We start from the raw sequence: 13,506 nt of genomic DNA, 5'->3' as shown, positions 1-13,506 counted from the left end.
ACAACCTATTAACATTTAAAAAATACTGTATGACTACTTTGAGGTCCTTGAGGTCCATGGTAGAGGTTTCCCCCATGAATAGCAGAAATCTGATTTTTAACTCCATTATTTAATCAAAATTTGTCCTATTTCTTATTTAACATGTAAACTGTAGTTATAATTGTACTGAAGTGATAAGAGATTTAGATAAAGCTTTTGTGCCCCAACTTCCACCCCAGAATAACATATCTAGTGCACATTTTATTTGTGGACAGCTACTACACCACAGTTCCAACACATTTGTTTAACACTGCTTAGTAACAGGATTTTTTGAGTAGAAGTGGGAAAATAAAAATTAATTATATTACTGAATATTGTAACTGTTAAGTGCTTAAATTTTCCCCACAATATTGTCTTGTACTGTATGATTTTTCAGCATTTAAGAAGCGGTTTTGTTCTTTATAGCTGAACCAATAACGTTTCCATCTGGAGGAGGCAAGTCATTTATTATGGGTTCTGATGATGTTTTGTTAAGTGTACTGGGCCTTGGAGACCTTGCAGACTTGACGGTAACAAATGATGCAGACTATAGTTATGATGTAAGTGCAGTTTTATTTTTAATTTTTTAATGATTTAATAGAAGGCTCCTTATTTTTTGGAATCACTTATAAAACAGAATTAATGTCAAGGTGCATGGAAAAGATAAGTTTGTGTCAATGTGTTGATTTGAAGTGACATGTAGTTTTTCTTTTATAACTACTTTCTTTGTGGTATTTAAATTTTGTTTTAGGTATTTTGGTGGATTAACTAGAAGTTTGAGATGATTAATATATTGGTCAATAAATACATCTTGAGTAGTCAACTCTCAATTATCTCAAATTAAGCCATATTTTGGTGTTAACAAAAAAAAAAATAACCTGAATCACATATTTGCCTTCAGAATACTTCTTAGAAAGCATGTTTTATTTTTGAACTTTTATTTTCTTAAGGAAATATTTTAAAGTTTCTGAACATTTTAAAGTTAGCTTGCATCATTTCCTGAATACTTAACTCCATTAGAGGGATGGGGAGTGGATGGAAGGGATGGGGAGGGAGTCCAGTGTTAGAGGTGAAACTTGTCTTGGATTTAATTTTTCTAGACATTAATATTTCAATTGAGAGTTAACTATACCTGTTAGATCTTTATGTTAATTGCAGTTTTTCAGCAATTTTTTTCTTTTTATAATGAATTTCTTTTTTCTACATTTTATACTTAATGTTAGCATGCTTTTTAGAGACAGCCTTTGGTGGGCTGGATTATTCTCATTAATATATTTTTTAAAATACATAAGCAACTAAATTCCAGTAAACTTTTGACTGCTTTAGAAGTGGTTTCACAGCCTGTCTTTACAGATGGAGAAATGTGAAGGTAAAAAGATAAACCTCTGTCAATACCAAGAATTATGAAAATGGGATAAAAATATTCTTAAAGGGTCTTTAGTTCAGACTTTCAGAAAGTACCTTAACTTGCTGCCTTTAAAAATTTCACGTTAATACATTTCCTAAATGACTTTACTGTTAATACTGTACCGTTGGATATTTGTAATATGTAATTATTTTTCATGTAAAGTATTGCAGCAGTGGTAGCAATGACGATTTTGTTCTCATCTGACATTTAATAGGAGCTTTGGGTTTAACTTGATAGGTATAAACAGACTAAAGAACTCTGCATTTGATCTAGGCTATTTGTAAGGCAAATGAAATTATTCTGAGTTATTATTAAATGATAAAGATTTTTTAGGAAGTTTTAAAGGTACATTAAATTTCCACTGGACATTTTAGCCGAACAGTTTTAAATACATGTGTTAAAACACACCAAAAACAAATGAATAAACACTCCACATGCCTTCCAGTTTACTACTTTTACCACTAAATATTGTGCTCTTTCCTTTTAGTTGCCTGCTAATAAAGATGCCTTTCGAAAGACATGGAATCCCAAGTATACACTACGTAGCCATTTTGATGGAGTACGGGCATTAGCTTTTCATCCTGTAGAACCTGTGCTGGTTACTGCTTCTGAGGACCATACCCTGAAACTCTGGAACCTGCAAAAAACAGTTCCTGCCAAAAAGCAAGTATTTTAATATTAGCCTGGTGTATTTATTCTAATTTTGCTAATATAAGTAATTATTCCTCATTATTGTTGCATATCTTTAATGCACACATTTGATCTAATGACTGTTTAATATCAACCACTGATTTATAGTTATTTAATTGCCTTTTCTTCCCCTACCCTTTTTCCCCTCTTTTAGGAGTGCCTCTTTAGATGTAGAGCCTATCTACACATTTAGGGCCCACATGTAAGTTTTACTGAATTGGTATTTAATTAACAATCATACTTACTGTTAAATATTATTTATCAGTCCTCAAACCTTGTAATTTTCTCAATGTTTTACATTAGAAAAGATGTATTACTTGAATAATAGCTATTTAATAACTGTATTGGTGAAAATATGAATATAATAGTACCATTCAGGCTAGATGCAGTAGTTCACGCCTGTAATCCCAGGACTTTGGGAGGCTGAAGTGGGCAGATCACTTGAGGTCAGGAGTTCGAGACCAGCCTGGCCAACATGGTGAACTCCCATCTCTACCACAAAATACAAAAATCAGCTGGGCGTGGTGGCATGCGCCTGTAGTCTCAGCTACTAGGGAGGCTGAGGCAAGAGAATTGCTTGAACCTGGGAGGCGGAAGTTTTAGTGAGCTGAGATCAACACTGCTCTCTAGTCTGGGCTGGTGACAGAGTGAGACCCCGTCTCCAAAAAAAAAAAAAAGTACCATTCATATGTACATGTTCTGTTAAAACAGTTTTTAGATATTACATAAATTCAGAGGTTGGGGGAATGGAGACTTGAGTTTCTTCTTAGAATTTATCAGTAGTTTTTTTTTCTTCTCGTCCTACAATAGTGGCCCTGTTCTGTCATTAGCTATTAGTTCTAATGGAGAACAGTGTTTCAGCGGTGGTATTGATGCAACCATCCAGTGGTGGAATATGCCCAGTCCCACTGTGGATCCATATGATACGTATGGTAAGTAAAAGGATCAAAATGTATTTTTTTTTAACTGAATGGAGCTGACAAAAGTAAATACCTCAAATAGGATTACAAGGTTATTTAAACCTATGTTAGTCACCTCATTTAGTTCTTCCATTTGCTAATAAATTGCTTTATTAAAGAGAAAAATTAGGAAATGTCATGCCATGGGTATTTAAGCCTATGAATTGATACTTTCTCTGTTGTTAAAAAAAACTATATTAATTAAAGTGTTAATTTAGGTAGTAGTTACAAAAAGGAGAAGGAAACAAAATATAATCTAAGTAACAAAGTTTTGAACTTAAGAAATAGTTTATATATTTTAAAAAATATTAGCAAAAGACAGTGGAACCAACAGCAAGGGTGTAAATCATTAAAACTTTTTGGAGCCCAAAAATTTTTTTGTTATTCTTAGCTCTTATAAACAAAAACATTTTTAATTTCAAAATGGAAAGAAAAAGAAAAGAAACCTCCTTTGACTTACAAATGGAGCTTTTAGAAATCTGTTCTACAGAAACACCTACCTGTACCTGTGTTCAAATATATTTGTAAGGGCATTATCAATAATTATATTAAAACAATGTTTATGAACTCTTTGTTCTTTTTATTTAACACCACTTTGTGCCTACATTAGCTAGGCATTGTGGTAAGCACTATGTCAAGAAATAAGATTGTTTAATGGAAAGTAGAGACATAAATAAGCAAAGGGATGGGATGTATGGTTACAAATTGTGATAAATGATAAGAAGATAGAGTACTGTGAGAGGGAGTAACAGGCAGAACCTTCTCTCTAGAAGAGTTAGTCAAGAAAGGTCTTTCTAAAATAGTGAGATTCAAGCCAAAATCTGAAGGATAAAAGGAAACTTTCAGTAAAGAGTTTTAAGCCAGAAAGTTATCTGATAAATGTAAGGTTTTAAAAAGGTGACTGTGTCTGTTGTGAGAAGAATAAATTGAAGGTGAGAAGAGTGGAAAGAAAAATACCAGTTAGGAGGCTGCTGTCATATAGTAGTCTAGTAAACTAGGTGATAGACCATATTACCAAGATTAGAATGGTGGTAGTTAGAAGTGGTTTTAAGATAAACTGAGGGAGAGTGGTAGAATAGACAGGATTTTTTGATAAATTATGTTGAGTAGATAAAGTGATGGGTGAGTGACGCTTAATTTGATTGTATATGTTTAACGCTTTATTGAGATATAATTTACATATCATAAAATTCACCTTTTTAAAGTATACGGTTCAGACTGTACACAATGGCCCACTCCTGTAATCCCACCACTTTGGTAGGCCGAAGTGGGAAGATCACTTGAGGCCAGGAGTTCAAGACCAGCCTGGACAACACATTGAGACCTCATGTCTACCAAAAATTTAAAGATTAGCCACATGTGGTGGCACGTGCCTATAGTCCCAGACACTCGGGAGGCTGAGCTGGGAGGATCATTTGAGTGTAGGAAGTCAGGGCTGTAGTGAGCTATGATGGTGCCGGTGTACTCCAGCCTGGGCAAAAGAGGAGACCCAATTTCTCTTTCTCTCTCTCTTTTTTGGAAATAGGGTCTCGCTCTGTCTCCTAGGCTGGAGGGCAGTGGCGTGATCTTGGCTTACTGCAACCTCTGCCTCCCAGGCCCAAGCCATCCTCCTGAGGAGCTGGGACCACAGGTGTGAGCTACCACCTCCACTATTTTTGTATTTTTTGTAGAAATGGTGACCGTGTTGCCCGGGGTGGTCTTAAAACTCCTGAGCTCAAGTGATCCACCTGCCTCAGCCTCCCAAAGTGTTGGGATGATGGGCATGAGCCACTATGCACAGCCACAAGACCCCATCTTTAAAAAAAAATTAAAAATTAAGTCTACATTTCAGTAGTTTTTACTATGTTCACAAAGTTGTACAGCCATCATCACTAATTTCAGAACATTTTCATCACCAGTCCTGAGTGTTTGATGTGAGTAACTGAGCATGTGATGGGAGCATTTATTGAAACGGGGGCGGAACTGGTGTAAGGAGATTTAAGATGGTGAGTTCAGATTTTAGGCATGTTAAAGGATGACAGTATCAAGTAGGTAATACACAACTAAGGAGCCCAAAGCGATCTCGATTGAAGTTAAAAACATGGACAGTCTTCTCTATACAGATGATACATTAAGCTATAAGAATGGGCAATACAGGGAGAGTGTATTGTTTAATGTAAGAAGAGAAGACAACCTGGGACTAAAGTCCTCGTAATTCTGACACTGGGAGGGTGACTAGAGCAAGAGAGCCAACAAAGGAAACTGAGGAGGTGTGATCCAAAAGACAGACGGAAGTGCAGGAGAGTGTGTGAAATCATGGAAGCACACTAAAGAAGAAACCCATTTTGAGAAGAAAGAAGCAGTCTGTACTTTCAAATGTTACTGAGAGTTCTAATAATATGATATAAAGTTTCGCTTTTATAAGTGACCAGCAGGTCACCCACATCTTGGCCAGATAGAGTTTGGATGCTGGAGCTAAGACTGAAGGATGAAGGGACCTCTGGATAATCTTTCATGTCAGACTATATGGATGAAAAGCAATATAGTGGGAACAACAACAAAATGTTTTGTATCATCAAAGATGATTAAATTTGATAGTATAGGGATCATCATTAGCAAGGATTGTTTTGGTGTGGTAATGGTATCAGAAACCAAACTGGAGTGATTTGAAGAGTAAACAGGAAGTGAAAAGCATATTTCTACTGCTGAGTAGAAGGGCTGGTAGGGTAGGATTAATGAAGATTTTTTGTTGACGAGATTCTGGAACAAGTTTATTTTCACTGTAGTAATGATCCTAAGGAGGAGAATTTGTGTAGTAGAGAAGCAGTAAACATTACAGCAAGTTAGTGACATCTGGTACTAGCCCTTGATAGGATGGAGGACAGATTCCTTGCTTGTATCTGGAAGCTAGGAGAAGATACCTTTAGACGCTAATCATTTATATATTAGGCAGTAAGAAGATGGGGGATAAGAAACATACAGCATTATTTGAATGCTGTATTTTCTCAGTGAAGTATGAGGCATAGTCATGTGGAAGAGAGGTTGGGAGCTGTGAGAATTGTGGAGATGATAAGAAGCATTCATGCAAAGTGGGAGGAGTTTACTAGAAAAACAGGATTGTCAGACAGATTATGCTCACTGTTATCAGCTGTCAAATGTCTGTCAGTTAAGGAACAGATAAATAAAATATGGTATATCCATGCAGCAGAATATTATTTGGCACTAAAAATAAATGAAGTACTGATACATGCTTCAACATGGATAAATACCTTGAAAACATGTTCAATGACCAGGAGGTCAAGGTTGCAGTGAACTGTGACTGTGCCGCTGTACTCCAGCCTGGGTGACAGAGCAAGACCCTATTTCAAAAAGAAAAAAAGAAAACATACTCAGTGAAAGAACCCAGTCACAAAAGACCACATATTGTATGATTCCATTTATAGAAATTGTTCGTAATAGGACACATCTATAGAGACAGAGCATTAGTTGTTGCCTAGACTTGTGAAAAGGTGGGGAGGAGGAATTGGGGGAAGTGACTAATGAGTGATGAAAGTGTCCTAAAATTAATTGTCATGATGGTTGTATAAATCTGTAAGCAACATACCAAAAATCATTGAATTATACACTTTAAATGAGTGAGTTGTATGGTATGTAAATTATATCTGTATCTCAAAAAAGCTGTTTTTTTAAAAAAACACATGTTCCTTTATAGAAAATTGTGAAAATACAGAAAAATGTTGATGGGAGGAGGGGATAAAAATAGGCCATAATTCTACTCTTAGATGTAGCCACTATGTACACTTTGATCTGTCTTCTTGTGGCCTAAATTTATGTTGTGTTCTTTATACTTAGTTATATAGTAAGTTTTCTTTATGTATCAAAGTTTCTTTTAAACTTCTTTTACCTGATTTTTTGTTTGTTTTTTCTCCAGAGCCAAATGTTCTAGCTGGCACTTTAGTTGGTCATACAGATGCAGTTTGGGGTCTTGCTTATAGTGGCATAAAAAATCAATTACTGTCTTGTTCAGCAGATGGCACTGTTAGGTTATGGAATCCACAAGAAAAATTGCCATGTATTTGCACTTACAATGGAGATAAAAGTAAGTAAATTTTGCATCTGTGAGAAAAGTTTGTTTTTTAAAAAATTTGGAATATATAAAGGACAAAGTAATTGATTTATTTCTTTACTGCTCCGAAGAGAGATATTGAAATAATTTTGTAAAAGTTAGGATAATCTTTTTACTCATTTTTTTTTGAAGTGCTTTGCAACTATATTCCGTAGTGCAGTTCTTTTTTACCTTTTTTGTGTTCAATTTTTTAAAAATGTAAAACTACTTGTATATAATAGTGGAATAGACAAATGAGGATACTCACAGGGACAACAGGAGGCACACCATCTGTTCCAGATGACTACCCACAAAGACTGAAGGGATCACAGTCTCAAGCATACCTATAAACCATGTGTTCCATGACCCTGAGCACACTAGTTGAGTAGTCCAGCCATAATCACTGAACCCCTAACTGGAAAAGTACAAATTGGGTTATTTTCATGATTTTAAATATTTTCTATTTAAAAAGGCTTTAACCAGTTTACCTTTTGAAGACATTTACTGGTCTTGTTTTCCAAGTCATTTTTAATTTTTTTTCTTTTTCTTTTCTTTTTTTTTTTTTTTTTTATTTTGAGATGGAGTCTCGCCCTGTCGCCCAGGCTGGAGTGCAGTGGTGTGATCTCTGCTCACTGCAAGCTCCGCCTCCCGGGTTCACACCATTCTCCTGCCCCAGCCTCCCGAGCAGCTGGGGCCACAGTCGCCTGCCACCATTCCTAGCTAATTTTTTTGTATTTTTGGTAGAGACGGGGTTTCACCATGGTAGCCAGGATGGTCTCGATCTCCTGACCTTGTAATCTGCCCACCGCAGCCTCCCAGAGTGCTGGGATTACAGGCATGAGCCACCGTGCCCCGCTTTTAATTTTTTAAATTAGGCCTTTATTATGTAAAAATACATATTATTTTAAAACAGGTGAGTAGTAAATGTATAATTTTGTGTCTCTTAGACACCTTAGTGGTACTAATTTTCAGTTATCCAAGCTTTAGAGGTAAGAATTCATTTAGATATTTGTTTCTGGCTTCATCTAGATAGTTAATAGCTTGGCTCCACATTTCGTCTAATTGTGCATTGATCTGGCTAGTTTAATTTAGTATGTTAAAGAGAGAAATTGCTGCTCAGGCCGTTTTAAATTTACTGCATCAGCTGATTCCAGAGTCCAAGCCATTTTCATGAGTCCAAAAATTTGACTTGTATTAGCTCCTTGATAAGCCTACAGATCTCTGACAGGTGAACCAGTCTGCCAAAACAGTTATGTGAGAATGCTAATTTATCATTTTACAGTAAGAAGTATTATTGGCAAGTTGGCCAAAAGACTAGGATTTTATTTCATCCCTTAGAAGAAAATGTGTAATAAAAGAAATAACTTTTGCATGTGTTTACTCTTTATGAGCTCTGTAGTTAGCATTTTATTAAAATGCTATAAATTTTTTAAATAATTGAGGAAAAGATACTTCTTATCTTACCATCCTGACACGGTTGTATTCCTTTTCATTATTAACAGTATTTCAAGATTATTTGAATTCCTTTTTCTGATTAGAAAAGTAGAGATTTCATAGAATTTTACTTTGTTTACATTGTCTGGCTTTGGGCTCATTTCAGAGCATGCAATACCTACGTCAGTTGACTTTATAGGCTGTGATCCAGCTCATATGGTAACCTCTTTCAACACTGGTAGTGCCGTAATTTATGATTTAGAAACATCACAGTCATTGGTGATACTTTCATCGCAGGTAGATTCTGGTAAGTTTTCATGGAGTTTCTTTGAAACCTTAAAAAGGGTTATTACACAGTAGAGGGTGATCTTTTAGCTAATTTTAATGTTTTCACTATTTGAATTTAGGATGGCAAAATAGTTTCATAATGTTACAGTTATACTTATTTATATTATTTCTGCTATTTCTTCAAATTTTGCTTAAAAGTTTGGGTGGACGTATGGGAAAAGAGGAATGACTAGAGCAATATGAAGGTGAGAGTAGAGAAAATAACATAATGAACCTAATGTACTCATCATTCAGTTTTAATACCTATCTATAAATGCCCAGTATTACACATGTGGTATGTGGTATGTGTTTTACAGTTTATTTAGATAAGGATCGCATAAGATTTATGTATTGCAATTGGTTGATAGGTCTCTCAGGTCTCTCTTCATCTGTAGATTCCCCTTCATCTCTTTTATGTTCCTTTTTTTTAAAAATTGAAGAAATTGGCTACTTTGTCTTGTGAAGTTTCCTACAGTCTGAATTTTGCTAGTTGCATATCTGTGTTATTTAATGTGCTTCTCTATTTCTATTCACAATTCTCCTGTGAACTGATTATAGATCTAAAGACTTATTCAAATTCAGGTTCACTGTTTTTTTCTTTTAAATTTTTTTAAATGTTTTTGGCAACTTTACTTCACAAGTAATTTGTAAGCTTTTATCAGAGGTAAGTATTTTCTGGTTGTTTAGATTTTTGTGATGTTTTAAGTCTGGATTATTGCTTGGGTTCATTCATTTTCTATTGAAAACTAATTTTCTAATTTTATCATTCCCTCTCCATTTATTAGCTAGATTATTCCTATAAAAAAGAACATCTCCTTATCAATAATTTGGTTACCTTGGAGTTAGTGTGTATTAAGGAAAGGCAAGATAAATTATTGGGTTTTGGTTTTCCCCTTTATTTACCAGTTTTCAAAATAATGAGTTGGTTTGCTATCACCCTCTAAAGGTGACCGGTTTGTCTTGGGTGGTGTTTTTGGTATCATCGTACTCTCTCATGGATATAATGTATTTGATGTGTTTCAATCCATTGCAGGTATTATCTTTATTTATTGCTGTTCACATCCTTTCATTTTGGCCAGTGGGGCTTATTCAGTGGGGCTGAGGTTGGCTCCTGAGTCCTTTTGCCATGACCTTGGTAGTTGTTGATAGCTTCCTCGTATGACATATGACAAGATGTGCTAGGTTCATCTTGTTCATTTTGTGCCCTAGATCTGAAATCAGCTATTTATTTAAGGAGTTGTGGTTTCTTTTAGTGGGAAATGGCATTTAGAGACTACAGTTGGGGTGCTAGGCTGCTGAGTTGATCCTCATGGTCTTCATGGCTCCTGGGTTGTTCATTGTATTAGACTCTTTCAATGTACAGAGCTAAGAAATAAGCATTTTTTAAACAGTAAAATACTTCCACTTCAAATTCAGATTTATTTTGGTTCTCAACAAAATTGTTTCTTACTTTATTTACCCCACCCACAGTATACACAGAATTGTCTCAGTGATAATACCATTACCATGGAAAGATTAAATATTGATAATAAAACTTTGTAATTAGGGTATATTCCACTAGCGATATACAATCTAATGTCTGTGCTTTAAAATCACTTGGAATAGTTCCTTCCTTTGTAGTTATACCACCAGTTGGATATACTTAAGTTCATTTGTTTAATTTTACTTTTGATTTTCATTAATTTCTTTTAGAAAAACAACTGTTGGCTGGGCGCATTGGCTCATGCCTGTAATCCCACCACTTTGGGAGGCCAAGGCAGGAAGATAGCTTGAGGCTAGGAGTAGAGACCAGCATGGGTAACATAGTAAGGCCCCATCTCTACCAAAAGCTTAAAAAATTAGCTGGGCATGGTGATGTGTGCCTGTCGTCCTAGCTTTGGAGACTGAAGCAGAAGCACTTGAGCTCAGGAGTTCAAGGTTACAGTGAGCTATGATTGCACCATTGTACTCCAGCCTAGGCGACAGAGTGAGACTTCGTCTCTTTAAAAAAAAATTGCTTTGTAATTATGTAAAATATTTACATGGTGCCATGGTCAGGTCTTAAACCAAAATTATCTTCTAAGTCTCCCAGTATCTCCTCAAACCTATTTTTTAAATTACCCTACATAGATAGCTATATATACATATTTTTTTCTGTGTTTAGGTGTAATATATGAGTTGCAGTACACATGCAGAATGAATGATCTAAAGTCTATTAATATTGAGGATTTTTCCCCCATTTATTCGTTTTGATATTTCTCTGTTCTCCCTCATCTTTAATAAAAAGTTAGTAAGAGCTTACTGGAAAAGAAAAAAATCTCATCTTTAAAGAGCATTAATTCCAGTTTTCTGTTTTTTTGTTTTTGTCAGTGTAGGTAGGATGGGGGTTGTTCCTTACAAACATCTAACTAGCAATTGTTAATGTTTCCCTTCTTTAAATGCTTATAACTCTTATATGGACTGTTTATTAGTAGTAATAATTGTAGATCTTTTAAAAATTCTAAACTACCTATAATAAAGGGCTGCATTAAAACACTTCTCATTTTTTCTAAATTTGAGCCTAGTACAGTCTATATTATAGGACATAATAACGTAAATGTTTGTTTTTAAAAAATCTCTCTGGAGTCCTTGTTTCGTTGTCAGATTTTTTGTTTTATGCAAAAGGTTTAGTTTTTAATGGTTTTTATATTTTAGCATGATTAAAAAGGCCATTATCCAACTTCTTATTAAAAATTTGAATTTTAACGGATTGTCTTCCTTTATTTTTCAGGTTTACAATCTAATAATCATATCAACAGAGTAGTAAGTCATCCCACACTTCCTGTTACAATAACTGCTCATGAAGATAGACACATCAAATTTTTTGACAATAAAACGGGTAAGCAAATTGTCTTCTTTTCATATTAGTTATACTGTAAATTTGAGATGATCAATAATGCTGTTTTATATAAGGTATATTGAGTTTTCAGATATGAAATTGCCAAATGAAACCATTTTAACTCAGATTTTTGCTTTTCTTAATGTTGCACACTTAACATTTATGTTGTTTTATCCTTAACTAGCCATAATACCTTGCCTAGTTATTATGATTTCTTCAAGTCATGTTAATTAAATGTAGATCCTTCCATTTGAAATTCTTTCCTCATATTCTGTTATGAATAAGTATGATGGAAGAGGTCTCTTTCTGGTGTTTGGCATTTCCAGTTTTTTTTTTTTTTTTTGTGGCGGTTTCACTCTTGTTGCCCATTATCTAGTCATTACCTAGAATAGTACATAATATATTGCTTGCTCTCTCTCAGGAAAGGTCTGACAGCTAGAAAGGCTACTTTGAGGAGGGACTAGAACAGTCAGGGTACTGAAGGACTTCTAAATAAGAAAGGTAAATGTTAATTGCAACATTGTTACAGGGTAACAAATTATCAAGTAAGACAGTGACCCAGAATTACAGGTTTATCTTTCAAGATTATATAGAAAATGGCAATATGTTTAGCCTGTAGTCTTAACGATGAAACTCTTTTGTTCAAACAACGCTTTCATGGACAGATTCTTTTTAACAAATTGCAGACAAAATGAATATTTACAGCTTGTGCACAGGAGGTAAGATTCAAGTGGATGTTCTCTTTAAAAAAATATTTAAAGTTTTTTTTTTTTTTTTTTTAATAGAGACAAGGTCTCACTGTGTTGCCCAGGCTGGTCTTGAACTCCTGAGCTCAAGCAGTTCTCCCATCTCAGCCTCCTAAAATGCTGGGATTATAGGCATAAGCCACTGCTCCTGGCCTGTGTTCTCAATTTAATACTTTATCAAATCAATCCTTTGAACTATTTTTATGAAACCAATAATGTTTTTCTCTGCTGCAAGAGCAGAGAGGTTAATTTCCTTTGTGTTTCTAAAAAGATTCCTTTTTATTAATTATTGAAGATTTACAGTTATATGGGAAAGTTCAGGAATTTTAGTAGTTATATTAAAAGCAAAAGGTGAGAATCTGTAGAGCTATTTTATTAGCAGAAATCAAGAAAGTGGTCAGTAAAAGTTTACTCAATATCAAATAAGCAGCGTATAGTCTTACAAATTGTTTCCAAATTCCACCTATTTATTCTTTCTGTTAACTAGTACCTTGCCTGTATTATGAAGATAATTGAAGCAGTAGGTTCCAAATAATAGAAAAAAAAAATCCTTTTCTTTTCTTGTTTTTTTTTTTTTTTTTTTTGAGCCAGTCTTGCTCTGTTGCCCAGAGCTGTAGGGCAGTGGCACCATCTCAGCTCACTGCAGCCTCCACTTCTTGGGGTTCAATTGATTCTGGTGCCTCAGCCTCCCACATAGCTGGGACTACAGGTGTGTGTCACCATGTCCGGCTAATTTTTGTATTTTTAGTAGACATGGGGTTTCACCAAGTCAGCCAGGCTGGTCTTGAACTCCAGAGCTCAAGTGATCTGCCCGCCTCAGCCTCCCAAAGTTCTGGGATTACAGGCGTAAGCCACTGTGCCTGACCACAGCAGAAAAAAGTATTTCTCAATTGACCTCCTCTCTGTCACCTTTCTCTCTCTCTCTCTGTCTCTCTCTCTCTGTCTCTCTCTCTCTCTCTCTCTCTCTCTCTCTCTCTCTCTCT

The 13,506-nt window shown here is 35.1% G+C and overlaps 1 protein-coding gene across 2 annotated transcripts in view; it reads left to right on the top strand.

The window, feature by feature from the left end:
- The window catches only part of STRN3 (striatin, calmodulin binding protein 3), a 145,701-nt gene that overhangs the window by 125,466 nt on the left and 6,729 nt on the right, over positions 1–13,506 (top strand). For both annotated transcript variants that reach the window (XM_011941852.1, XM_011941851.1), the window contains 7 exons: positions 445–578; positions 1,914–2,089; positions 2,271–2,318; positions 2,927–3,048; positions 6,986–7,153; positions 8,760–8,900; positions 11,670–11,777. In XM_011941852.1, coding sequence (XP_011797242.1) covers positions 445–578; positions 1,914–2,089; positions 2,271–2,318; positions 2,927–3,048; positions 6,986–7,153; positions 8,760–8,900; positions 11,670–11,777 — 897 coding nt within the window. The remainder of the gene's footprint in view (positions 1–444; positions 579–1,913; positions 2,090–2,270; positions 2,319–2,926; positions 3,049–6,985; positions 7,154–8,759; positions 8,901–11,669; positions 11,778–13,506) is intronic.

The sequence above is a fragment of the Colobus angolensis genome, unplaced genomic scaffold, assembly GCF_000951035.1.
Source record: "Colobus angolensis palliatus isolate OR3802 unplaced genomic scaffold, Cang.pa_1.0 Scaffold202, whole genome shotgun sequence".
Lineage (NCBI taxonomy): Eukaryota > Metazoa > Chordata > Mammalia > Primates > Cercopithecidae > Colobus > Colobus angolensis.
Note: the sequence above shows the minus strand (reverse complement) of the source record. Positions and strands in the feature narration are given on the sequence as shown.